The 27,844-nt window shown below is 42.7% G+C and overlaps 2 protein-coding genes across 12 annotated transcripts; one reads left to right on the top strand and one right to left on the bottom strand.

Annotated features, from left to right (window-relative positions):
• The first annotated feature begins 36 nt into the window (after positions 1–36).
• On the top strand, positions 37–7,247 carry LOC109893357 (apoptosis regulator BAX). Of its 4 annotated transcripts, XM_031834072.1 has the most exons (7): positions 41–102; positions 191–335; positions 3,621–3,669; positions 5,292–5,456; positions 5,558–5,693; positions 5,917–6,021; positions 6,132–7,247. In XM_031834072.1, exons 2-7 carry the CDS (start codon positions 305–307, stop codon positions 6,228–6,230), a joined length of 585 nt encoding a protein of 194 aa, XP_031689932.1. In that variant the 5' UTR covers positions 41–102; positions 191–304; the 3' UTR covers positions 6,231–7,247. The 4 variants fall into 4 exon arrangements, with proteins under 4 accessions (XP_020342144.1, XP_031689932.1, XP_020342145.1 ...); XM_020486555.2 differs by having other exon boundaries at positions 37–335; XM_031834073.1 differs by lacking the exons at positions 41–102; positions 3,621–3,669 and adding an exon at positions 478–553 and having other exon boundaries at positions 233–335; positions 6,132–7,230.
• On the bottom strand, positions 2,689–27,844 carry LOC109893356 (mitogen-activated protein kinase kinase kinase 14-like). 8 transcript variants are annotated; one of them, XR_004211279.1, is made up of 17 exons: positions 27,717–27,843; positions 15,182–15,448; positions 14,999–15,080; positions 14,589–14,823; positions 13,834–14,226; positions 13,589–13,723; positions 13,363–13,492; positions 11,955–12,083; positions 10,511–10,618; positions 10,233–10,390; positions 9,938–10,088; positions 9,536–9,856; positions 9,278–9,390; positions 8,967–9,108; positions 8,682–8,782; positions 8,301–8,530; positions 2,689–6,243 (listed from the first exon to the last, which is right to left on the bottom strand). XR_004211279.1 is itself a non-coding variant. In XM_020486550.2 (16 exons), the coding sequence occupies exons 2-16, from the start codon at positions 15,438–15,440 to the stop codon at positions 8,366–8,368; spliced, it is 2,625 nt and encodes an 874-aa protein (XP_020342139.1). In that variant the 5' UTR covers positions 15,441–15,448; positions 27,717–27,844; the 3' UTR covers positions 6,545–8,365. The 8 variants fall into 8 exon arrangements, 6 of the variants coding, with proteins under 6 accessions (XP_020342139.1, XP_020342142.1, XP_031689931.1 ...); XR_002255751.2 differs by having other exon boundaries at positions 5,299–6,243; positions 10,233–10,393; positions 27,717–27,844; XM_020486550.2 differs by lacking the exon at positions 2,689–6,243 and having other exon boundaries at positions 6,545–8,530; positions 10,233–10,393; positions 27,717–27,844.

The raw sequence follows: 27,844 nt of genomic DNA, 5'->3' as shown, positions 1-27,844 counted from the left end.
GAACTAAGCATGCGCGTGACGGACAGAAGTCAGAAAGGACAGGATATGACGTTTAAGAAAGGGCAAGGCAGAAGCGGAACGTTGGATTCCATTTGTGTCAAAGTATTTGTATTCATTGCTAATTAAACTTGCTGTAATTTAAGTATTTTGTAAATTGGCTACTCATAAATATTATTGGCCTTCTACATAGTGTTCTTTCAAGCTGGAATTCGTGAACGAGCAAAACGAAGCCACTCCTCTGGTACTGTAAACATATGTCACATGACTTCAGGCGGACGCGGACTCAAAGTAATCTTAGTACAAGATGGCAGCGCTGTCGGGAGGAGGCGATTCAGGTAAGTGACATGACTATGATCAACGCAATCGATACGGAACCGTGGTACTGATATCGTAATTATCGTGAGCCGGAAGGAAAAGTATTTGTCACGATTTAGCTTACTTGTTAAATAATTGATTTTTGTTGTCGGTTTGACCTAGCTGCGTCGAGCTAGCCAGTCAACGAGCTAACATAACATCCATCCCATCTCTGAAACATGCCCGTACACATGACTGGGTAAGCTAGCTACCTAGGAAAGCTACATTATTGTTTTCTAGCTGTTCAACTAGGGGAAAAGTGTTACAGTTAACTTGTTTCCTTTTCTCATCAAGCTAGCTTGTAAGCCTGTATGTGATAAACAGTTAATTGGTATTTACATATACAGCCCAAACATTTGTTTTGGATATTCGGTTTTCACTCGTCAATAGCTATTGAACCAAGCATGCCATGACATGGAGTATTGTAACGTTATATTCTTAATCACGGGAGGATGGAGAGCAATCGACAACTTTTGTGTGTAAGTCTAATGTAATCTGAACCGAATTTGAAATTCATACAGAAAATGGTCTGGATTATTATCCATCCTAAATCTGATTTAGAACATTTTAATTGTCATGGCATGCTTGTTTCAATAGCTATTGACGAGTAAAGCGAATATCCTATATTAAACAACCTTTACCTTGGTACTGAACCATATACAGTTGAAGTCGCAAGTTTACACTTATGTTGGAGTCATTAAAAGTTGTTTTTCAACCACTCCACAAATTTCTTGTTAACAAACTATAGTTTTCAGACAGATTATTTCACTTCTAATTCACTGTATCACAATTCCAGTGGGTCAGAAGTTTACATACACTAACTTGACTGTGCCTTTAAACAGCTTGGAAAATTCAAAAAAATGATGTCATGGCTTTAGAAGCTTCTGATAGGCTAATTGACATCATTTGATTCAATTGGTGGTGTACCCGTGGATGTTTAAGGTCTACTTTCAAACTCAGTGCCTCTTTGTTTGGCATTATGGGAAAATCAAAAGAAATCAGCCAAGACTTCAGAGAAAACAATTGGAGACCCCCACAAGTCTGGTTCAGCTTTGGGAGCAATTTCCAAACACCTCCTGAAGGTACCACGTTTATCTGTACAAACAATAGTACGTAAGTATAAACACCATGGGACCACACCGATGTCATACCGTTCAGGAAGGAGTCTCGTTCTGTCTCCTAGAGATGAACGTACTTTGGTGTGAAAAGTGCAAATCAATCTCAGAACAACAGCAAAGGACCTTGTGAAGATGCTGGAGGAAACGAGTACAAAAGTATCTCTTTCCACAGTAAAACAAGTACTATATTGACATAACCTGGAAGTCCGCTCAGCAAGGAAGAAGCCACTGCTCCAAAACCGCCATTAAAAAAAAGCCAGACTATGTTTTGCAACCGCACATGGGGACGAAGATTGTAATTTTGTCCCCTGGTTTGATGAAACAAAAATAGAACTGTTTGGCCATAATGACCATTATTATGTTTGGAGGAAAAAGGGGGAGGCTTGCAAGCTTAAGAACACCATCCAACCGTGAAGCATGGGGGTGGCAGCATCTTGGTGTGGGGGTGCTTTGCTGAAGGAGGGACTGGTGCACTTCCCAAAATAGATGGCATCATGAGAGAGGAAAAGGATGTGGATATGTTGAAGCAACATCTCAAGACATCAGTCAGGAAGTAAAAGATTGGTTGCAAATGGGTCTTCCAAATTGACATTGACCCCAAGCATTTTTTTGTTCTCCTTTATTTAACTAGGTAGGCAAGTTGAGAACAAGTTCTCATTTACAATTTACAAGCATACTCCCAAAGTTGTGACAAAATGGCTTAAGGACAACAAACTCAAGGTATTGGAGTGGCCATCACAAAGCCCTGACCTCAATCCCATATAAAATGTGTGTGCAGAACTGAAAAAGTGTGTGCGAGCAAGGAGGCCTACAAACCTGACTCAGTTACACCAGTTCTGTCAGGAGGAATGGGCCAAAATTCACTTTACTTATTGTGGAAAGCTTGTGGAAGGCTACCCGAAACATTTGACCCAAGTTAAACAATTTGAAGGTAATGCTACCAAATACTAATTGAGTTTATGTAAACTTGTGACTCACTGGGAATGTGATGAAAGAAAGAAACTGAAATAAATCAGTCTCTGTACTATTATTCTGATGTTTCACATTCTTAAAATATAGTGGTGATCCTAACTGACCTAAGATATTGAATTTTAAACTTCTGACTTCAACTGTACCTACCAGCTCTCTAAAAAGTTTGTTAAACAACACTTTCCTGGAGATATTTTGTCTCAAATCTCAAGCAGGTGAAAGACAAACCACACAGACAATCGGTATAGTAAGTTTAAATTAAAGTTTATTCAACATTCTGGAAAGGAACATTTACATGATTTTGCAGGCATTTGTTTCAGGCTGTATATACCCAATTGTGTATTACAGACTGATTAGTATGTGAGTGCTAGCTAGCTGTGTTTTAATTAGTATTTTAGTAATTTAGCAGACGAGCTCATCCAGAATGATTTACAGTTAGTGTACTTATTTTAAGAGAGCAAGGTGGGTAAACCACATATCACAATTATAGGAAAGTAAATTTTTCCCTCTAAAGTGGGGGGGGGGGGGGGGGGGGGGGGGGGGGGGCGCTGTGTGATTATTTAAGATACTCTTTAAAGGGGTAAGGTTTCACTGGTTTTCAGAAGATGGGCAGGGGGAAGCTGGTTCCACCATTGGGGTGCTAGGACACAGAAGTGATTGGACTGGGCTGAGTGGGAGCTGCCCTCCTGTAGGGGTGGGAGGGCCAGATGTGGCAGTCTGAGTCTTTGTACTTAATTGTTGTCATTCCAGAAACATCACAGACAACTAGCCTAACTGCAGTACATCTTGGACCAGTCCAGCTGTTACTAATGTCAGCTGACAAGTCAACTTCTGAAAATGAGCCAGCTGGTGTTTTAACTGTTTTACATGAATTAATGTCACACTGAACTGGTCATGAGACATGCATACTTCAGTAGCTACTTATTCAAGAATATCTTTGTGTGTCACATTTCAAACATGTTTAGAACATTACATCATATTTTATGACGGCCCAGTTTCGATTTGACAGACACGCATACATTAGCCTGGCTGACGCTACCCACGTGACTCAGTCAGGAGGACTTCAAGAATTCAGTATTTGCCAGACTACCCACACATAGGCATTGTCTTAAATTGCCTCTACCTGCCCTTGGTTTATGTCCTGGTAGTACTGACTCCAGTGCTGCTTTGTGTTCTCAGGTAATGGAACTGATCAGGTACTAGAACTGGGAAGAACATTACTGACAGAGTGAGTATACCTTCATGTTTACTCCTGAATTTGATCTTTATTCACAATTGCCTGATTTAATTAGGCTGAAATACACAATTTAATTGGTAGATATAGCCTGAAACATTGGAGTGCCAAATCGTGTAGATGTTCCTTACAAGCCAGAATGTTGAATCAATTTCCATTGATACTTGCATTACCGGTTGTCTGTGCGGTTTGTCCTTCAGACGCTCGAAATTTGAGACATTTCCACAGGGAAATATTGTTTACCAGACTTTTTAGAGATCTGCAAGGTATATGGTTCTGGTGTGTATTTTCATTCTACTGACATAGGTACACTTCAACTGCGAGAGACGGAATCTAAAACAAAAATCACGTATGATTTTTAAGTAATTCATTTGCATTTATTGCATGACATAAGTATTTGATCGCCTACCAACCAGTAAGAATTCCGGCTCTCACAGACCTGTTAGTTTTTCTTTAAGAAGCCCTCCTATTCTCCACTCATTACCTGTATTAACTGCACCTGTTTGAACTCGTTACCTGTATAAAAGACACCTGTCCACACACTCAATCAAACAGACTCCAACCTCTCCACAATGGCCAAGACCAGAGAGCTGTATAAGGACACTACTAGTAGTAACACACTACGCCGTCATGGATTAAAATCCTGCAGCGCGCGCAAGGTCCCCCTGCTCAAGCCAGCGCATGTCCAGGCCCGTCTGAAGTTTGCCAATGACCATCTGGATGATCCAGAGGAGGAATGGGAGAAGGTCATGTGGTCTGATGAGACAAAAATAGAGCTTTTTGGTCTAAACTCCACTCGCCCTGTTGGAGGAAGAAGGATGAGTACAACCCCAAGAACACCATCCCAACCGTGAAGCATGGAGGTGGAAACATTCTTTGGGGATGCTTTTCTGCAAAGGGGACAGGACAACTGTACCGTATTCAGGGGAGGATGGATGGGGCCATGTATCGTGAGATCTTGGCCAACAACCTCCTTAGTAAAAGCGTTGAAGATGGGTCGTGGCTGGGTCTTCCTGCATAACAACGAACCAAAACACACAGCCAGGGCAACTAAGGAGTGGCTCCGTAAGAAGCATCTCAAGGTCCTGGAGTGGCCTAGCCAGTCTCCAGACCTGAACCCAATAGATAATCTTTGGAGGAAGCTGAAAGTCCGTATTTCCCAGCGACAGCCCCGAAACCTGAAGGATCTGGAGAAGGTCTGTATGGAGGAGTGGGCCAAAATCCCTGCTGCAGTGTGTGCAAACCTGGTCAAGAACTACAGGGAACATATGATCTCTGTAATTGCAAACAAAGGTTTCTGCACCAAATATTAAGTTCTGCTTTTCTGATGTATCAAATACTTATGTCATGCAATAAATGCAAATTAATTACTTAAAAATCATAATGTGATTTTCTGGATTTTTGTTTTATAATTCCGTCTCTCACAGTTGAAGTGTACCTATGATAAAAAATTTGACCTCTACATGCTTTGTAAGTAGGAAACACTGCCGATTTTTGCAGGTTATCAAATACTTGTTCTCCCCACTGTACCAGTTAATTGTTTGTTACAGCCTGATTAATCAGACAAGGATCAAAATATACTAGCTAGTTGTTTAGCCGGGACCCTCTCTTCGCAGTTTCATCTACGAGCGGGTTCTTCGCCATGCTGACAGCAGTACTCAGTTGTCAGTGACACGGACCCAGTTGGGCGGGAGTGAGCTGTGTAACCCCAACCACAAGAAACTGGCCCTTTGCCTGCAGCAGATTGGAGATGAGCTGGATGGCAATACACAACTCCAAAGGTATCTTAAATCAAGGACTTAGAAAGGGACTCCAGCTCTTTGCTTAAATTGACCTCTGGAATTTGTACAATACTTAGAGCATCTCTTGTTTTCCCCTTCAGTATGTTAAATGATACTGCACTCCAGCCCAGCCATGATGTTTTTATGAGAGTGGCCCGTGAGATCTTCTCTGATGGAAAGTTCAACTGGGGCAGGGTGGTGGCACTTTTCTACTTTGCCTGTCGGCTGGTCATCAAGGTGAGGGTGGAGAGTGGTAGTATTTTATTTAGCTCTCCTTTCTCTCTCAATCATTCTCGCACTCTCTTGTCCTCTGTTAGACAAAGGAAACAGGGCTCATCTCAGTCAGAATAGAGTCACTTTTGTAAACCGCAGCGCTTGGAATGGAACTGAAATTTACACGTTTTGTGATGAGTTGGCTTCTTCGTTGTGCAATAAGACTGCATCGTCTTTCTCTCCTCAGGCTCTGTTGACCAAGGTCCCCGACATCATCAGAACCATTATCAGCTGGGCTACAGACTACCTGCGAGATCATGTGATCAACTGGATTAGGGATCAGGGTGGCTGGGTAAGGAATCCGTAGATGTGCTTTCCCCATATTGACATGTTTTTTTTACAGATGTCTTTTTGAAATTGTGGTGGTGGTTGAAGACAATGGTGTGTCTTCCTAATTCTTAGGAGGGAATCCGTTCCTACTTTGGCACTCCCACCTGGCAGACCGTGGGGGTGTTCCTCGCTGGAGTTCTTACTACTGTGCTGGTCATCCGCAAGATGTGAGGGGGAGGAGAGCCTAAGAGAAGAAAGGACAAAGAGGGGGGGACATAAGACTGGGGGGGAAACTGGGTAGTAGAGGTAGACATGTGGGGGTAAATGGGAACTGTTTTGGGGTGAGGAAAAATAGTTGGGGATGGAAAAGCAGCAACGTTCGGACCACTCCTCTTTCCCACCCTCCATCCATCAATGGCAAACGATTGAGTCAGATTCAAGGTTTTTCTTGCCTCTGTTCCCTACGCTGAAATATGTGAGCAGCTCTTGACCGCACACACAGGAGAGAAGGATGGAAAGAGATGTGTAGAGACTCGGCCAGGGCACATCTTTTAATTAATTTATTTTTTTATTTCTTGCAAACAAACAAGTCGCTGCATGACATTTTGTTGCTTAAGTCTAATGACCCCCCCCCAGGTCAGCCATGAGAATCTGCTATGCTTTCCTCCTGTGCTTTATTTCTGTTGCACTTTTCTTCCATTGAGTCTCTCCTTTTTCCTATCTGATCATTCTTCCTCCCTCTCTTCATGGTATCTCTTTGCTGGAGTATGCATTTTGGGGTGTGTGTCTGATTATTTACGCGTGATCATAGGATCAACAGATGTTCCAAGTGTGTGTGTGTGTGTGTGTGTGTGTGTGCGTGCGCATTTCTACTGCAGACACACAGCACTGTCCTTCTCTCACAGATGTTTACCTCTCTCAGCATAGTGTTCAAAGTACTGTATTCTATGGTGGGCTATTTAAAAGCAGACCATACCATAATCCTTTACAATCAAATGCTCTTTTTATACACCTTGTTAATGTGTTAAAATAAGGAAGCTTTCTTATTTCTTTTAAGTTGTCAGTGCCTTGGTCCTTTTTTCTTTTCTACAATAAATTGCTTTGATATTCACTTTTTCTATATCTTTTGTAAAACTCTGGTCCCCCAAAACCAATCTTTTTGCAGTGACACTTGTTTGTTTTTGTATGTTGTAATATGAACATAAAATAAAAAAAGTTTTATGGATTGCGATCCTTATTAAGCTGTGACAAGATTGTGGGGTGTGAATGAGATTAATTTAAAACTACTTCCTTGTACCCTAATTCTCAACTGGGAGCATATTTAAACAGTGTCCAGTAGTAGTTGGATTGAATCTTTCCTCTTGATCAGCAAATGGATATGAAATACTCCAGAGTATAGCTTTTATTTCATGACATGATTCAATGTTCCTGTAAGGTTAACATCTCAGCCCTATGCACATCTTATTGGCTCAGTGCTGTTGTTGGGTGTGCTCTAGCGAAATTTAGAAAAGGGCTGTCGTTTTTGGTGTATAAAATTATACTAGGTTTACAGTATTGGACTTTCCATACCTTACTTTGAGAAAAGGCAGTTGTAGCTCATTCACATGAACCATTTTCTCTAAAGAGAATACTAACACCACACACGTGTGTGTGTGCGCTCCTGTAATGTACAGGGATATCCATTTATAAGAAACGCATTACATTTGTCCCTTTATCCTCTACGGGATTGGTGTCCCGCTAACATACCTAGAATGACGTAAGTAACATCCAACTATCCAGGACAAACACTTATGTGCAGAAAGCTTAAATTCTTGTTAATCTAACTGCACTGTCCATTTACAGATATTACAGTGAAAAAAGACTATTCTATTGTTTGAGAGTGCACAACAAAACACTTATCGTGGCAACTGGTCTCATACATTCACCTCTGAAGATAAATAATGTACTTACATTCAGTAATCTTTGCTCTGATTTGTCATGAGGGTCCCAGAGATAAAATTGAGCATAGTTTTGTTTTAAAAAATACATTTTTATACTTGAATGTCGGAACTGGGTTCTAAAGTTTGAACCCCTGCTGTTAATATTCTCCTACATTAATTTCACATTTCCAAAAACTTCAAAGTGTTTCATTTCAATTGGTATCCAGAATATGCATATCCTTCCTTCAGGTCCTGCCCTACAGGCAGTTAGATTTGGGTCATGTCATTTTAGGCGAAAATTGAAAGAAAGGGTACGATTCTAACAAGATTTAGACATAACACACAGTTTGATAAAAAGCAGGATATACAGAGACAGGCGTACAAGAGTGAGTTCACAGTCCTGATGCTTGATGTGACTGCTACCGATGAGTGGGGGGAGTTAATGGCTCAGTCACGAGTCTCCAGCACCCCCTCCTTGACCCTCCATCTCCAGGCCTGGCAGTAGTCAGGAGCAGGGACACAGCGGAGCAGGAGGCCAGAGTCCTGCACCTCCTCATCATGGGCCACTGGCTCCCGCTCCTGAGTCTCCATGGTGAACACCCTCTCGGAGATCTAGAGGGGAGAGAGAGACACAGGTGGTGTAATGAAGGCCTGTGTGTAGTCGCCTGTGAAAAGGACAAGAGCATCAAAATGAAAATATGGTTGTGCACGACTTGTTGTCAGGGGAGGCATATTGAAAACTCAACCATGAGTCCTCACTCACCTGGTCGCTGATCCCCGTGGCGATGTGGCCCACCTTCACCCTGCGTTTCTCTCGTATCCGGATGCTTTGCCCATTTACGCCCGTGATGCAGACGTCAACTCCTGAGCCAATCACAATGCAGAGAAACAGCCAACATGAGTGCACTGCACATGCTTTCTCAGCATGAGTGATATTGCTATGGGAATGAGGTGCTATCCAGTGGGAAACAATATGACATGATCCTGTTATCTAAACATCCTGAGCTGTAGCACCTTCTAGGGTCAGCTAACTAGAGATGTCGCTCACCCTCAAAGCATCGGGGTGGAGACAGGTGGCTTTGGTGAACCAGCCAGTCCATACTGAGAATCTGTCCGTCCGGTTGGCTGTTGTAGGAGAACACACCGGAGCTGAGGTCGTCACCTGGGCTGATGGACCAACGGCCAGAGTCCTGTAGTTAGGGGAGGAGGGAGACAGGGAAAAGAGAGGGAGAACCGTGAATGGGCTGATTAATGTGACCTGAGAGACCCATATATCAACCCACAGAAACACATTACACACTCTACAGCTGTTCATATTATCTAACATGTCAGGTAAGGCAGGCTTATATGGTGGGCTACCTTTCTGTCCCATAAGTCCCTGTTGGAGTAACAGTCACTGCTGCTCAGGCAGGACAGTAGCTGCTCCTGGGTTTCTGCTGAGTGCAGCTGAGACAGACTGGTCAGGTAAAACTCTGCAGACAAGCAGATGAGGAGCGGTAAGAACAGAGGAGTTGACTTGAGTTGATATAGACACACATAGATATACATCAAGTAAAATGAACTGAGATACACAGACTGACAGACAGCAAACACACAGAATGTTTCAACAACCCTTACCTCTCTCCAGCTTGCGCAGTTCCAGCTCAGATACGTTGGAGGTGCCGTCGGCCATCTTGGGATTTTGCCATTCATGGAGTTGTGTCAGTAGAGAGCGAGGTGAGGCTGTCTCCTCTGTGTCTGCCTCACTGCCTTCCTCCTCCTCATCATTGTTCAGCTCCCTGCTCCCTGGGTTCATGGATTCCAGCCATAGCTCAGGGCTCTCCTCAGAGCAGGTGTCTCTGCTAAAGGGTGGCCAGGGCTGGCTAGACTGGCTGGGGCTGTCATCTATCTGTAGGGGCTCCTTATAGAACCCTCTAATGGGGCTGCTGAGTCCTCCCACTAAAGACACACAGTAGGTTAGTTAGTCAGTTATAAAATCTAAGGACTGATCTAAAAACAGTGGTGGTGCTACACCCTCACCTTCTCTCAGAGCTCTGGCTGCTCTTCCCTTGAGCTCCGAGGCGGAGGCCCTCTTGGTGGGCTCCTTCTGTAGTCCCACCTTTATGACATCAGCAGTGAAGGGACTGCAATCGGGCGGGATCTCTCTCAGAGGCGGTGGTTCATTGGCTATCTGTAACCATAGCCACATGAACAATCAATCCACGACACGAAGATTCAATCCAATCGGAGGCCTAATATTTTTTTTAAACATCAAAAGCTACATATGTGTCAGACGTCAAGTATGAAGACAGGGTGGTGTTGTGTTGAATGATACCTTGAAGTACAGTGGGCGGGAGTAGTATCGTGTCCAGGGCTGGCAGCCATTGAGCATGTGCAGTAACATGCAGCAGCTGCTCCACACGTCTGCTTTGGCTCCGCGGGTTTCCCCTTTCACAATCTCCGGGGCCATGTGTGTCTCTGTCCCCTTCAGATCTGCTTCCACACACATACACAGAGTATACATTCAGACATGACAACCAGGTCAAACACTTTATTGTTTTTGGTGTATCCCCCTTTTTCGTCTAGTAGGGGCTTGAGTTCATATTTTTCTACCTCCTTGGGATGCACTTAGGCTCTGTCCACCGATGTCCATTCTCTCAGATTGTCCAAAGTCACACAGAAAAGTGTCCCTCCCATCCTCTGACAGCAACACATTGTCCGCTGCAACACACACACACACACACACACACACACACACACACACACACACACACACACACACATGTTAATCTATGGGTATATACTGGATTTGGTTATTGTTGTTCTATAATTCTGGGATGAGACAGCCATATTTAGCAGCACTGTAGCTATGCAGGCGAGGCAATGTTCTGGTAACCAGGGGGGAAAAAAGAGTCAAATCCAAGTCATGTTGGCTATTAAGAAACAGCTGTTGGGGAAGGAATGAATCTGGGGCTTATAGCATAATAGACAGGCAGCAGGTGACTTGGCAAAACCTCCCTGTTGTATCTGTGCCTGTGGTTTGGCATATCTGACACCAGGTGGCATCTGAGCACTGAGCCATGTGGTTCCAACTGTCTATCCTTTGCTCTGTCGCTCTCTCTCTTCCTCTAGTTCTGTCTCTCCCTCTCTCTGGCTGGCGAGCGCATGCGCCCTCTAAAGAGTAGCGGTGAGTCACGCTGTGGGAAATTCCCGGCTTGGCGCGTTCTCAGCCTGTGGTGCTCTGGTTTCACAACACAGGTGCGGGAGATCAAGACACGATCTGCCACTCTTGTGTTCCACATAACAACTGCAAAAACAGCAGAGAAACAACTTACTCTCACCAAGGCAACATATGAATCAAAATATGAATATCCTGAACATCTGCTTCTTCTATTCCTCTTTACATGTCAACTGCCTATGGCTATGGAACCCTGACCTGTTCACCGAATGTGCTATCTGTTCCAGACCTGCTGTTTTCAACTCTCTAGAGACAGCAGGAGTGGTAGAGATACTCTTAATGATCGGCTATGAAAAGCCAACTGACATTTACTCCTGAGGTGCTGACTTGCTGCACCCTCGACAACTACTGTGATTATTATTATTTGACCCTGCTGGTCATTTATGAACATTTGAACATCTTGGCCATGTTCTATTATAATCTCCACCCGGCACAGCCAGAAGAGGACTGGCCACCCCTCATAGCCTGGTTCCTATAGGTTTCTTCCTAGGTTTTGACCTTTCTAGGGAGTTTTTCCTAGCCACCGTGCTTCTACACCTGCATTGCTTGCTGTTTGGGGTTTTAGGCTGGGTTTCTGTACAGCACTTTGAGATATCAGCTGTCAGCTGATGTAAGAAGGGCTATATAAATCAATTTGATTTGATTAGACAAGTCTTGTAGTTACTGTTTTAATATCTGCCATAATCAAACCTAGTTTGAAAATGCCTAGTAAGAGTCAGTGTACGTGCCCAGGCATTCAGTTACCGTGTGTTTTATGAACCTTCTGCTGTGGTTTTGTTCATAAGTCAGCCATTTTCATTATCTCATATCTCGGCCTACCCTTTATGTCCAGATGCAGCACTCGTCTCTTCAGCAGATGTTCCAGCGCCTCAAGGACCTGACAGTGGTAGTGCAGGGCCAGGTCCTCAGGTAGCCGACCCCTCTCTTTAATAAGCTGACCCACAGAGCCTAGAAGCAGATAATAGAGAAGAGGGCAGGAGGGGTGAGTGGGTGATGGAAAATCACCTTAAAATCATAGCGGTGATTTGAGGCATCCTTCGAGAAACTCTTAACAGAGGTGTCTAGTAGTGATACCCTGGTTGACTCATAACCCGGACGGGTTTAGGGTCATTAAATATTGTGTGGATGAAGCGCGGGTGGGTAGTGGGCGGGCGGGTTGAATAATGAGAAACAATACATGTAAAAAAATCCATAAATGTATAATTCCTGCGCAATCTATATCTATAGGCTACATTGAGGTTGTTCTTTAATTATTTTATGCTATCATGCATTAGTGCATAAAGAGGACTTCGAATAGGGAAGTTCAAGGGAACTGTAGCCTACTGTTCCGATGGGTTTAATGGAAACTGAAATCTGGACACTGACTCTAGGTCTATAACCTCACATAGCCTTAATATTAACTCCTGCAAAATTAAGGATTTCTTGCAGTAAAATGATACACCAAATGTAGGCAAAATTCTGACTCAGGAACAGGAGTGGAGAAATATGATTTCTTTCTTTCAGCATCTTGAGAGAATGCAAATGCTCAGTTAGTACCTCTACAGATGGTATTTATCTTTATCAGCATCATAAATGCTGATAGTATTTCAACCACGTAAAATATGCATCCAAGCCAAATTGAAATGTTATCAAAAACATGTTGGGTTGTTTTCACAGCTTTCTACTTCCTTACAACCGGTCAAACTGATGTCATTCGGAAATTTAGCACAGAAAATCGTTCTCCTTTAAATTCTTTTTTGGTCTCTAAACGTTTTTGCTCCACGAAAGAAGATGACAGAGAAAAACTCTACCGATGTCAACTAGATTAAAGCATTAATTCTATTGATTTATGACAATCTGGTGAGCAGGGGTTCATTTAGTCTTTGAGGGCAACATATAATGACAGAAGAGAAGCTGCATGTATCTAATTATAGTTGACCAACAAATAGTCTACCAAAATGTTGGAAATTATAAGCTGAAACATATCTAAAATCAGGAGAAAATCTGCACCCCTTGTCAAAAAAAGTATTATATCGTCTTTGACTGTAGCCTACAGAATTTTTCGATATTATAGCGAGTTAGTGTCAGGTGCAGGCCTCAGATTGTCACTTTATCACATATAGTCTTGTGGTTGCGGATGGGTTATTAGCTATTGCGGGTGGGTGAGGGTGAACAAACAGCTGGCCAGCACATAACTAGCATCTAGGTCACTGCCTGAGATCGAGGTACAGTATAGTGTATAGCTCACCAGCTTTGAGGTCCATGAAGAGGACGACGTAGGGCCCCTCTCTGATCACTCCGAAGAGTTCCACCACGCGAGGAGACTTCAGGGCACTCCACGTACCCACTTCCTCACTACTAAAACTCTTCAGGAGAATCTGGGAAGAAGGAGAGGGAGAAGAGAGTTCAATAGTTATCAATAGTGAGAGGTAACACACAGATAATGTATACACAGAGTGTAAGTGCTGTTGTACCTTTTTGGCGCCAAATCTGAAGTGTGTTCTGTTGTCTTGCACACTGTGCACTTCCCCGTATGACCCTGTGTTGATAGACTTGCAGAGGCTGTAGTCCTTCCCCTCCCTGTACTCATAATTCACAGGCTGAATATTCTAATAGGAAATGAGAGAGATCAATTGGCTGAGTTAATAAGGAGGAATCAGAAAAAGCCACAAGTAAAACAACCGCATTTATCGACAACTACTGCAGTCTGGAAAGTTACCTTATTGAAGATCAGGCCCTCGTTGGTGTCAGTCTCTGAGACTTCTCCCTCCTTCTCCCTGACATCTCTTTCCACGTCTTTGCAGAAGTCTTTGCAGAAGGGACCTGCGTAGCATCGGTCCTCCTGACTGACACTGCCCCTGAGCCCTGCTAGGGCTAACGAACAGTCTCCCACACTGCTGAGAGGAGAGTCTGAGTCACTCTCCTGCCCATAGGTGGAGAGGTTGGAGGGGGGGCTAAACACCTGGGGGCCCCAGTAGAGGTGGGAATGGCTGGGGCCCCTGTTGCAGTCCTGGAGGGGGTAAGGGGGGCGTCTTGCGTCATGCGCCTCTAAACTCGGGATACTGCTACTGTATGAAGTGCTGATGTTACTTTGGTGCTCTGAAGCGTCCTGCTAAAGGGGAAAAAGACAAACCCACCACCAGGTGATTAAAGGTGACTGTCTGCCAGGAAAGAGCTTTCACCTCCAGGTAATGATACTGACACAGATACCTATCTGTGTGGGTGAGGCTACAAGTCTATGGACACCTGAAAGGAAGCTTTGTCTCAGACAGTCAAGAGTTCTCTGAATCACTTCCTCCCGGTTGGAAAGCTAATGTTTGTGCTAGGATGTTTGCTGATAGAAGCTCAAACACTATATGAGACTGTCTACGGTTCATACTACAGACTATGAATCACAAGAAAGGCACTTCAAGTTCAACGTCATCCATTTTGTGTCTGACGGTAGGAGGTTACAGGTTAGAGTGCTCATCTTACCTGGGTCTGGATCAGTTGAGGAGAACTGCCAGTCTGGGTCTCCTGCTCAGGGACACCAGAAGGTACTCTACGTCTCTGTCTCTGCTTCCCTGTCTCCCTCTGCTCCTCTTTCTTCTCCTTCCTCTTCTGTTTCTTCCTTGGCTTCTTCCTGGGTGAGCGGTGGGCCGGGGAGCCTGGTTGGTCCTGGTTGGAGGCTGCGGAGGAACACGCCACATTGTTGTGCTCTGATGAGTCCCTGTGGAAGACAACAGCAATGCCTGTGTGAATGCAGTACTGTCACGAAAACCCAAACTGTAAGAAGACATTAGTGGTTTAACCAATGCTTTGTAGCTAAAGAAGAAACCCAAAGATTGAGAGAGTTGTAAGAAGAGATAATGGAGTGTGTTATGGAGGGATAAGTGAGGTCATACCGGTTGATTAAGCAGTTGGGGGACCCGACATAGGAGCGTTCAGAGCAGGAAGGGCTGAACTGCTGGGAGTCTTGGGTTTCACCTGGGGAAGCACAGACAGCAGGTGTTAGCTTGGTGCCATTCTCTCTCTCTCTCTGCAATTAACCCTATCAAAACTAGTATTGCCCTCCTTAGTATACTCACATTCAGCCTGGGCTATGAACGAGTTCTTTTGATAGTTCAGTGGACCTGCTTCACCCACTTGTTCTGCTGTGCCCTTCGTTAGGACTTTAATTATTCTGGGTTTTAAACAAGGCATGAAGTCCCCTTTGCTCTCCTTCACCTCCTCGTCACTCGTCCTGTCTTCTGGGCTGGGGAGGCTTGGGTAAGACCCCTTCAGCTCTATTTGGGGTGACCCTGAGAACGGTCTGGTCGAGTTAAAGATCCTTTGCCTCACTGCCATCTCACCTGCTGGAAAAGGAAACAGAAAATGATGTCAATTCAGAATAAAACATGGTCTTATCCTGTTTACTAACTTCGCTGTTGGTTGAACTATTCAAAACGGTCCGTCCTTGAACAGCTCAGTGTACAGCACTTCATTTGAAGCACATCTCCACAACTACCAACTTGCTGATCTAAGCGATGCTCACACCTGTCCATTAGCAGAGAGCAGAGCAGAGCTTGTGATTGCAGGGACATCAAGTGGGTTATCAAAAACTCCAGTATAGCTTATTCACTTCTGAAAAGAGCCTTCCTCATGTCAACTGAACTTTGCACCTGCTAAGAACAGAACAATGGCCGGCTTTGTGTGGCGGTGAAACAAGTCAATCTAGTAATTGTTTATCTCTGCCTTGTATTGCACCTCTTTCCAAAGTTCGAAAGCAAATATTTTTCTTGTGACCAATAAATTTGATTTGATTTGAAACACATCACTTTCTCAACATGGAGGAAGTGTATGCTTGACACAGAAACTTGATCGCAACTCCTTCTCTGCTGAAACTTCACGTTTTGCGGTGAGCGAATGAAACAGGAAACTCGATCACGGGCCTTGTTTTGACAGTTACAACTGTGTAGTTAACACCAGGAAGTAGTTGTGTTGTGAAGACTGCTACATGGCATGTTCAAGGAACAGGCCTGCCTCAGTTCCACAGAATAGAAGGAGTGTGTGTTGGAGGGTGAAATATAGGTCGAGCAGCACAAAACAATGTTGCACAACCCCTGCCAAGATGTACACCTTAAGTTGAAACTCTCTGACAGCCTCTATGCGAAATAAAATACACATGAAAACTGCTGGGATAACATGCAATGAGCTAGACTGGTCAAACATGGCATAGTTTATGTTTGTACAACAACAGTATATGGGTGTATGATGTATTCCTGTATTTATTGTCAGTTAACAAGCATCAAGCATGGAGTATGTCTTTCAAATGAAAACCCCTCTGATCTGAGCATTAATTCAGTAGAGAAATGCCAGAGAGGCTTTGGACCTTGGCCTGCTTAGTGAACACTGTAAGCTTAGAGCTGCAGAGCTATAGGGTTGCTGCATGTTGCATCAGTGTGCCAGCACTTCACAGGAGTTTTATCTTTCCCCCTTTGATCTTCCCTTAGACAGGTGCCCTGTTCCCTTTATGACACACCAAGCTCAGGTTGACTGCCAGGGTAAATGCCAAGCAAATACTCAACTACGCTGCTGAACAATTAATAAAATTGCCTCCGGACAATTTACATTGACCCCCCTTTTGTACACTGCTACTACTTGCTGTTTGTTTGTGATCTATGCATAATCACTTCGCCCCCACCTACATGTACAGATTACCTCAACTAACCTGTACCCCCGCACACTGACTCGGTACCGGTGCCCCCTGTATATAGCCTCGTTATTGTTATTCTTACTCTCCACTTTCCTGTCTATCTCTCTGTCCCCTCCTCCACACACTTTGTCTCACCCAGACTCTGACCAGGCACACCAGCTTTCTCATTCACTGATCATCACTTCCTGCTAAAGCGAGAGACCCGCACACGTACCCCTCCTCCAAAACACAGCACCACACCCCAACTGAAATCAAGTGGGGTGGTAGTAAGAACAGGCCCTTTGACAAAGAACTGGATGGAAAAATAGACATTGAGGAAGGAAACATAGACCTACCGACAGAGGCAGGTCTGCAGTCTCTTCTGGTTATCCGTTTTTCACTAAACTAAACTGAAGTCAAATATTCTGCTCGCATATACCCCTATCCTTACAAATAATAACTCACGCTCTGTAATATAGGTCTCGTTCAAGTCTCTCTCTCTCTCTACTTCACTCTGTAATCTTGCTGTGTATCTCGGTTGCTTGGTGTCGCTTGATCCCACTGGCCCACTGCCAACCTGGGTAGGAGCTGTGATTGGTTGATGGTGATTTACGGGAAATCCATCTCACTTCCCCACATCCCCCCTCCCTCTTTTCCCTGCAGCAGCAGGGCTGTCTTGCTCTTTCTGCACTTTCTCTCGCTCATGCTCAGTGTCTTTCTGTCCCATTTTCACTCTCCTTAAATAATAGGAAAATTAGAGCACATTATTAAATAGCGCACTCAACACTGTCCAAATCTAACCCGTCTTAACTCTCCAAATGTTCATTTGGGACCCAAAACAACAAACCCTGAAGATCTAATTCCCCAAAGTAAGGGGCCACGTGTTAGTTATTTACTAGACTATGTTATACTCTTTGGCCACACTTTAAGCCTCTCATTGTGCTGTGTTGGGGCTGCAGAAAGGGGTCAAGGTTCAGGGTTATGCTCTTAAAACACACTCAGGGTCAAATACCAAGCAAACGATGATGCATGAATAAGCCATTTGGTTCCATCCTGCCAGAGTAGTCGCATCAATCATGTCAACAGGAACACCATGGTTCTGTTCTACATATAACCAAAGTTATGTGCTCCCATAAATCAATGGTGCTGCTATCAATCCCCTCTGTCTGTATAATCTATAATATATGAATTTTAGTTATGGTGTGTTGAACTCCCAACCTTTTAGCCCCTGATGTTTCCTCTTCTTCTTATAATCATTTGAATAAATAAAACATCAGAATGACCCATGAGGATTACATGTGAGAATTGTGAGGTTTTAATTTATAGCAGGGATAAGGTCGGCCTCCTTTTTGAGGTTGGGAAAATCTCAGTTCCTTTTTTGGTTTCCTCTTTTTTTGAGAGAGGAACAACAAACTACTCAGAACAGAGCCACTAAAGGGCAAGGAAACTCAGGGACCACATTTGAACATGTCAAACAGCCAACTCTTGTATCAAATCGCTTAATAAACAGAGTGAATGTTATCATTTTCTATCCTGGGATTAGCCTACATCCTCTGGCCTTGATGGGTCACTCACAAGTAATTTGCCCTCTTAAAAAACTCTTGAAGAGGTTAAACTATGAAAACTACAGGCTAATGATAGGTTGTAGAGCTGCACTCCACAGCCCAGAAAACCACTCTGACCATAGGGACCAGTCATTGTGATACATAAAGTAAGTCCTCCCCTAGCTGTGCTCAGCATTTGGTAAACTGTGTGCAGATTCAGTTAGTTATTTCTCCATGTTGTGTTATTACAGCAATGTAACAATTGTGTTATAACAATGTAGGCCCCAGCCTAACTGTCAATGTGACAATGTAATTGTGCTTAAGGGACCTGTCGACTCCCTATCGAAAACACATGCATGAAAAACATGAGCATGATACTCAGTGAGCAGAGGGGTGGGGGACAGTTGGAATCTTGGTGGAGGAGTGAGAGAATGTGGGGGCAGAAAGGACAGGAACGGGGGAGGGCTGCAAAGGGGATCCAAAAATGGCAGCTAGATTCTGGGGAGTGAATGTAGACTGTAGAGGATATAACAAAGAAAGGAACAAATAGAGGAACTGCTGAAAAGATTCAGGATGGATACACACAGACACACAATGACCACTGACTCATATACGCCCACTCAGATTAGCAGAATACCAGAGGCTTGAGTAAGGACAGCCGAGGGATCCATATTTTGCAGGACCTGGATAATTAAACACACCAGTACGCCTTCTGGGCCCCCCAGTCCCTCACAGAGCACTGTTACGAGGCATTCATTCAGTGCCTTGCAAGCAACTCATGGGAATCAAAAAATGAATGTCTCAATGAGTGAATGACACAGGGTATAAGAGGGGGTGAAGGCCTCTGTGCATAGCAACACATCCTTCACCCGCCAGAAAGACAACACCTATTTACTTTGGGATTAAAAATTAATCATAGACATAGAGAAGGACATTGCTTCTCTTAGTAATTTCATCAGGTTCGCGTCTGGTCCCTGAGTGGAAGACTTTAGCCCAGTGGTGTAGTAGGGGAAAAACGCTGTATACCCACTATTCTTTTCAGTAGGCATTGTGTATACTCACTTTTTAATCACCCACAAGTGTCACAGGACTCTTCTGAAGGTAACCAGGTATCAGTTAACTTCTTTGGGGTAGGGGGCAGTATTTTCACGTCCGGATGAAACGCGTGCCCAGAGTAAACTGCTTGCTACTCAGGCCCAGAGGCTAGGATATGCATATTATTCGTAGATTTGGATAGAAAACACTCTAAGGTTTCCAAAACTGTTTGAATGATGTCTGTGAGTATAACAGAACTCCATTGGCAGGCAAAACCTGAGAAAAATCCAACCAGTAAGTGGGAAATCTGAGGTTGTAGTTTTTCAAGTGATTGCCTATTCAATATACAGTGTAAATGGGGTCAGATTGCACTTCCTAAGGCTTCCACTAGATGTCAACAGTCTTTAGAACGTTGTTTCCGGCTTCTAAAGTGAAAGGGGAGCGAATAAGAGCTGTTTGAACCAGTGGTCTGGCTGAAAGCCTTGAGTTTAGTCACAGCAGTGGGCGTGAGCTCCGTTCCCTTTCATTTCTAAAGACAAAGTAATTGTCCGGTTGGAATATTATTGAAGATTTATGATAAAAACATCCTAAAGATTGATTCTACACATTGTTTCACATGTTTCTACAAACTGTAATGGAACTTTTTTTACTTTTCGTCTGGACTTAGTGCCTTGTGCACTTGGATTACTGGACTAAACGCGCAAACAAAAAGGTATTTGGACATAAAGATGAACTTTATCGAACAAAACTAACATTTATTGTCTAACATGGAGACCTGGGAGTGCCATCAGATGAAGATCATCAAAGGTAAGTGATTCATTTTAACGCTATTTCTGTCTTTTGTGACACCTCTCCTTGGTTGGAAAATGGCTGTATGGTTTTCTGTGGCTAGGCGCTGACCTAACATAATCGCATGGTGTGCTTTTGCCGTAAAGCCTTTTTGAAATCAGACACTGTGGCTGGATTAACAAGAAGATTATCTTTAAAATGGTGTATAATACTTGTATGTTTGAGGAATTTTAATTATGAGATTTTTGTTTGCACTTTCACTGGATCCAAATGCACAGGTGGGACGCTACTGTCCCACTGGTGCCAGACAGGTTAAAGAATGAATGGGTTAAATATGTGTTAAAAATACATTTAAAAAATAAGAAATCTGAGCTTTCTTATATCTCATAGATATAAGACATACACTTCAAAATCATATTCCTTAGGATACATATTTTGACTGTCTGTTTTGCCATTTATGAACGTGTCATTTAATGTGTTTCTATGGGCAAATTCTATATTTGATCAAATAATTTGTAAATATATGTATTTCTTTTATACCTACAGGGTCCTTAAATTCTAAATCCGATAGCTAAATGATACATGGTATGTTCATCTTAAAACAATTCCATATGTTAGGCAAGTATAACCCCCCCCCCCCCCCCCCCCCCCCATACCGACCTTGTGCCATCATACCGACTTTGTGCCATACCGTAATACTGGCATTATTTTATTTATTTTACCTTTATTTAACCAGGTAGGCAAGTTGAGAACAAATTCTCATTTACAATTGCGACCTGGCCAAGATAAAGCAAAGCAGTTCGACAGATACAACGACACAGAGTTACACATGGAGTAAAACAAACATACAGTCAATAATACAGTATAAACAAGTCTATATACAATGTGAGCAAATGAGGTGAGAAGGGAGGTAAAGGCAAAAAAGGCCATGGTGGCAAAGTAAATACAATATAGCAATACCGGCAATAAAAAACAACAGGGGCGCTATTTCCAATCAGAAGGTTTTCAATGCTAACAAGTACATGTAAAATCCCATAGCAAATGCTAGCTAAATGCTAACATGCAAACCTTTTACACAAACTATTTGGAGTACAGACATCCCAGCTCATACAGTTATACAAATAACTCAAAAATGCTACTCAAACAAATATTAGACAGCAAGCCTCTTGATCCAGGAGGGGATTCTCTTCTGTTACCAAGAGGAGCTTGATTGCAAAATGCAAAATACTTAAGCTTACTACAAGCTCTACGCAGACATACGATTCGTAGTGTTGCAATGTAATTCGTTCTTTAGCCAGAGATCACAGTTCCATTTTGTCCCAATTGTTTTATTTATTTTGTCTTGAAGACCATGTTAATTTGCTTTGCCTCTAGTGTTCCATTTCTACATGTGCATTTGTGAAGCTGGTTGTACAAATGTGCATTTGTGACTACCTCATGAAGCTGTTTGACAGAATGCCAAGTGTGTGCAAAGCTGTCATTAAAGCAAAGGGTGGCTACTTTGAAGAGTCTCAAATATAAAATATATTTTGATTTGTTTAACCTTTTTTTTCGTTACTACATGATTGATTCCATTTGTGTTATTTCATAGCTTTGATGGTTTCACTATTATTCTACAATGTAGAAAATAGTAAAAAAATAAAGAAAATCCCTGGAATGAGTAGGTGAGTCTAAACATTTGATTGGTACTTTATATGGGGCAATTTAGCAATTAGGATTTGTTATCTGTAATGGTTATGATAAATTAGGCATGTTGACACAGGCCTATAGATAAATACGCACACATTTCTTTCCAGCGCAGGCCTTGTGTTGAAAAAAACGGAGTACCCAAAAATGTCAAATGCCCATCCCCACATTAAAGTAACCTATTTTGCATTGATAACCCAATATAATCTTAGCGACTGTTGAAACAGTAAACCAAACAACAAGAATCCACCCAAAAAGGAATTTAGTTTAAAAGTAATAACTAGTTATTATTATGAAATGGTAGAACCTGCTGTAGCCAACGAGCTAGCCATGTGCTTTTTCCCTCCAGTGACCAAAACATGATGGCATTCTATTTTTAGTTGATATGGGAATTGATGTATTTATTTCACCTTTAACCAGGTAGGCCAGTTGAGAAGAAGTTCTCATTTACAACTGCGACTAGGTTTGCCAACGTTCTCACTACCAAATAAGGGACAAAAGGTGGCGTGCCAGTGCACGGTGGCACGGGTATGGTGTTGTGGGTATGGTGTTGTGGGTATGGCGGTGTGGGTATGGTGTTGTGGGTATGGTGTTGTGGGTATGGCGGTATGGGTATGGTGTTGTGTGAATGAATATACAGTGTATATTCATATTCTTATTCAATTGGAAAGGCAAAACATTTGTATATTCCATTTAGCCTATAGCTTTACTAAAACTGTATCATTATGTAAACTTATGTGAATAAACCTCAAAATATATTATCAAAGGAATCACAATTGGGACCTTTACAGCAAAAAAAACTACAAAAAAAACTTAAATGCAAAAGAGGGGCATGAGTCACTCACCAAGGCTACATACTTGACTGATTCAAGCAGTCCTCTTGCAGAGCCAGAGAGAAGTCATTACATGACAAGTCACAGTTCCCAGATATGTGAAGTTCATTTTTTATCAGCTCTGTGCTACATCGGTTTCTTGAGTCTGACCATTTAATGGTCATCAGACAGAAAATCCTCTCTACAAAGGCATTTGAGTCTGGCACACTGAGGACAAATGAGACAATCCTGAACATGTTGATCAAGTTGGCTTTCCCTAGGTTTTGGTAAACTGCCACCTGCTTCTCACTGGTGGATTTTGTGGTATCCTGTCTGGCTTTCTGTATTTCTTCCCGGCTAGTACAACACTCTTTATAGAGTTGGTCCATACTGACTGTCTCTGTCATTTGGAGGGCAACCACCACCTGCTCCAGGTCAGTGAAGGAGAGCTCCTCATAGAGGCAGGTCAGTGAAGGAGAGCTCCTCATAGAGTTGGTCCAAACTGACTGTCTCTGTCATTTCGAGGGCAACCACCACCTGCTCCAGGTCAGTGAAGGAGAGCTCCTCATAGAGTTGGTCCATACTGACCGTCTCTGTCATTTCGATGGCAACCACCACCTGCTCCAGGTCAGTGAAGGAGAGCTCCTCATAGAGGCCGATCAGTTTCACCATTACATTTTCTGGTGAGAAATCAAACCACTTGTCAATGTATATAATGACAGTGTCATAGAACTTCAAAGTCCTGTTTCTGCTTGGACCTTCATGCTGACAATTGTTTGTCCCATCAGCTGCTTGGTCTGGTATCAGAAAAAAAAACTCTCCTGTTTCAGCTGAAGCATCTTAAATGTTGAACTTTTGGACTTCCTCGTAAAACATCTGTGATGCAGAGCTTTGTTTCCTCCAGCTTTTTTACGAGTAGGTCAAAAACACACCCACTTTGTGGAAAAAGCACAGATAAATCTCAGCAGCTTCTGTTTTTTCTTCATACTCAAAAATACTCTTTAGTTCCACAGGACAGGTCTACCTAAGGGACCTGAAGTATGATGTAAGTGCTGGCCAGCTTTGCTGGAGACGATGGACAGCTGGATGAAGAGAGAGCCATCGTGTGCAAACATGTCGCAGGATTTCAAGCCACTCAATGTCAACAAAGGCGAAAAAATGCGCGCAGTTCCTCTCTTCGGGAAGCAGATACTGATAAGTGCCTGTAGATCTGTAAAACAATTGTCTCAATATCCACTGACAGCTGATCGCAGGCGTGCTTGCAGGCATTATGAGCTATGTGAGCTGGGCAATTAGCTTTCAGAATGCGATTGTTGGCACTGCTCAATAACTGGTAAACGGAGAGGTGTTTTCCAATTATGTCAGTTTCCGCAGTAGACGTCACGAAGAATGAACCAACATCGCTAGCACCTTTAGCTAGCGTGGCCTTGTGCATTTCTGTGGATGCATGCTGAGTTAGGGCATTCTCCCCTTCACGGCCAATTGAGAATTCCCGACGCATAAAGTACAGAAAGCTTTCGTCGAGTCACCACTGACGGGCTTATTAACCCACAACATTTTTGCTTCACATTGTTTGTTGTAGCTGCACAGTCTTTTTTGCATGTTTATCCATATTTCCTTGATATGCCAAACCGACCGAACAATAACAGAAATTACTTTGCAGGAATTGGCGCGTTTACACTATACTGTGATTGGATGAATATACGGAACAAGGGAGGTCCCGTATGGGACAAACCAATTTAGCCCAATATAAGGGACAAACCAATTTAGCCCAATATAAGGGACATCCCGGCTAATACGGGACAGTTGGCAGCCCTAACTGAGACCTGGCCAAGATAAAGCAAAGCAGTGTGACAAAGACAACAACACAGAGTTACACACAAACAAACGTACAGTCAATAACACAATAGAAACATCTACAGTGGGGCAAAAAAGTATTTAGTCAGCCACCAAAATACCAGCAACAGTGTGTGAAAACCTTGTAAAGACTTACAGAAAACGTTTGACCTCTGTCATTGCCAACAAAGGGTATTTAACAAAGTATTGAGATAAACTTTTGTTATTGACCAAATACTTATTTTCCACCAGAATTTGCAAATAAATGTATTAAAAATCCTACAATGTGATTTTCTGGATTTTTTCTCTCTCATTTTGTCTGTCATAGTTGAAGTGTACCTATGATGAAAATTACAGGCCTCTCTCATTTTTTTAAGTGGCAGAACTTGCACAATTGGTGGCTGACTAAATACTTTTTTGCCCCACTGTATGTACAGTGTATGCAAATGTATAAGAGTAGGGAGGTAAGGCAATAAATATGCCATAGAGGCAAAATAATTACAATTACAATTTAGCATTAACACTGGAGTGATAGATGTGCAGATGCTGCCCCTGAACAAGACAGTTAACCCAGTGTTCCTAGGCCGTCATTGTAAATAAGAATTTGTTCTTAACTGACTTGCCAAGTTAAATAAAGGTTTAAAAAAAACTAGCAAGGAAAGCCAATTCTTCCTTGTTTTCACAAAATGAAAAGACAAAATGAAAAAACGTTGCCATCACCCCCTTGTGAATGGGAATGAGCCCGGCAAGGACATCATGTTACAAAAAGGTTTTCGCTACTCAAAAAATCCCACTCCACCCAAGGGGCACGCACGCACAAATATTAATGGAGTGAAACTTGATAGATACCTAGCTACTATGTCAGCAATCCAAAGAGCATTTAAGACATTTTAGACAGTTAACTTAATAGTTATATTTAGCTGCAAACATTTTGTTGTGAATTCCATACTGTAACTATGCTATGGTGTATGCCGCACAACAATGAGTGAATCAAAAGTCTTCGGTCTCTTGTCTTTGTGTGCTTGTGATAACAACATGTGACTGGGGACTACCAGTAAGCTTCATAATGTAAAATAATGTGAGAAGTGAAATGAAATGAAGAACCTGCACTTGCGCAGGTACTGTGTGTGCTTGTACAGACAACTGGTAGAGGGTTGATAAACCAATTTGGTTTAACAAATTCAGCAGCTTGTTCAAAAATAGCCTACTAGACAATTAAACTGCTAGCATGAAAAAAACTTGTTTTGAGGGAGCGTGCAATTCTGACTGCAGCACTGAAAATCAGAGCTGTTGCCAGAGAATTGAATGTTCATTTCTCTACCATAAGCGGTCTCCAACATAATTTTAGAGAATTTGGCAGTACGTCCAACCGGCCTCATAACAGCAGACCACGTGTATAGCGTTGTGTGGGTGAGCAGTTTGCTGATGTCAACGTTGTGAACAGATTGGCAAATGGTGGCGGTGGGGTTATGCTATGGGCAGGCATAAGCTACGGACAATGAAATGAAGAACCTGCACTTGCGCAGGTACTGTGTGTGCTTGTACAGACAACTGGTAGAGGGTTGATAAACCAATTTGGTTTAACAAATTCAGCAGCTTGTTCAAAAATAGCCTACTAGACAATTAAACTGCTAGCATGAAAAAAACTTGTTTTGAGGGAGCGTGCAATTCTGACTGCAGCACTGAAAATCAGAGCTGTTGCCAGAGAATTGAATGTTCATTTCTCTACCATAAGCGGTCTCCAACATAATTTTAGAGAATTTGGCAGTACGTCCAACCGGCCTCATAACAGCAGACCACGTGTATAGCGTTGTGTGGGTGAGCAGTTTGCTGATGTCAACGTTGTGAACAGATTGGCAAATGGTGGCGGTGGGGTTATGCTATGGGCAGGCATAAGCTACGGACAATGAATACAATTGCATTTTATCTATGGCAATTTGAATGCACAGAGATACTGTGACGAGATCCTGAGGCCCATTGCCATTCATTCGCCGCCATTCGCCGCCATCACCTTATGTTTCAGCATGATAATGCACGGCCCAATGTCACAAGGATGTGTACACAATTCCTGGAAGCGGAAAATGTCCCAGTTCTTCCATGGCCTGCATACTCACCAGACATGTCACCCATTGAGCATGTGCGGGATGCTCTGAATCGATGTGTACGACAGCATGTTCCAGTTCCCGCCAATATTCAGCAACTTCGCACAGCCATTGAAGAGGAGTGGGACAACATTCCACAGCCCACAATCAGCAGCCTGATCAACTCTATGTGAAGGAGATGTGTCGTGCCCAACTTGTGACCAACAGATGCATATCTGTATTCCCAGTCATGTGAAATCCATAGATTAGTGCCTAAGGAATTTATTTCAATGGACTATTTCCTTATATAAACTGTAACTCAGTAAAATCGTTGAAATTGTTGCATGTTGCGTTTATATTTTTGCTCAGTGTACAATTGCTATGCTGTGTTTTAAAGTTGAAAAAAGTCAACAATCATAACTTTCCAACCGGTTTTCGAAACACATGTTGATATGCCCCTTGTCTTTCATATCAGCGAGAAAGAATCCTTCAAATAAAAAAAGATACACTTACTGTAGAGTTTTGCTCAGATCCACAAGCTGTGCAAAGCCCCCAGTTGAGGAACTACACCAGTTGAGGAACTACACTTCCTCCCCAATTACACTTACACACAGGTGTTCGGAGCGCTGTTTAGCACAGGTGGCCACCTTTGTCTTCAATAAACAAGTATATTGACAATGTATATTGGAGATATATTTGGAGGTGTGGGAACACTAAGCCTATAAAGGTGTGTAGTAATTTAACATTTTGTTTTATCAAATTGATTTCTCTCTGATATGATAGATACGTCCCTTAAGTTTCCAAAAAATGTTCCGCAAGCGTCCGAGGCTCTTAACAAAACAACCGGGTCAGGAGATACTATCGTCAACAGGCGGTGTACTGTACTGTAATATCTGTCAATATCTACTGTAATAGCCTATATGGCAACTTCGTGCATAACATCTACCTGGGTCGTTTAAAAAAAATCTTAAATGTAACAACTAAGAAGTTCTTAAGTAATGAACGTTTTAATTTCATTATGCTATGGTCGAGAAAATGTTGACGCGACTTCACTTCACCTCCTTTTCCTCCGCCATTTCAGATGTACTTCAACCCATTTTTTAAGAAAGTTATTAATCTTGTGGGCATATTCAATTCCGATATCTTTATAGTTGATATTGGCTTACCTTTTGTTCAAGTATGTTGTTTTTACAATGATAAAAGGCGTCGGCTGTTTTCAAGATCTACACAGTTCGCAAAAAATGTCCAACGTTGAAAATTACGATTGCGTCACCGGAGGGGTGTGGATATGAAA

The sequence above is a fragment of the Oncorhynchus kisutch genome, linkage group LG10 (genome assembly GCF_002021735.2).
Source record: "Oncorhynchus kisutch isolate 150728-3 linkage group LG10, Okis_V2, whole genome shotgun sequence".
Classification (NCBI taxonomy): Eukaryota; Metazoa; Chordata; class Actinopteri; order Salmoniformes; family Salmonidae; genus Oncorhynchus; species Oncorhynchus kisutch.
The sequence above is the reverse complement of the archived record's forward strand: the minus strand, read 5'-3'. Positions and strand labels throughout refer to the sequence as shown.

Coding starts and splice junctions, on each gene's coding strand:
- LOC109893357 (XM_020486555.2), top strand. CDS start 305: ATGGCAGCGCTGTCGGGAGGAGGCGATTCAG. Junction 336..3,620: donor GTCGGGAGGAGGCGATTCAG/GTAAGTGACATG, acceptor TTGTGTTCTCAG/GTAATGGAACTGATCAGGTA. Junction 5,694..5,916: donor CCTGTCGGCTGGTCATCAAG/GTGAGGGTGGAG, acceptor TTCTCTCCTCAG/GCTCTGTTGACCAAGGTCCC.
- LOC109893356 (XM_020486550.2), bottom strand. CDS start 15,440: ATGGCAGTGAGGCAAAGGATCTTTAACTCGACCAGACCGTTCTCAGGG. Junction 10,619..11,954: donor GCTGCATCTGGACATAAAGG/GTAGGCCGAGAT, acceptor TGTGTGTTGCAG/CGGACAATGTGTTGCTGTCA. Junction 10,394..10,510: donor CCTAAGTGCATCCCAAGGAG/GTAGAAAAATAT, acceptor TGTGTGTGGAAG/CAGATCTGAAGGGGACAGAG.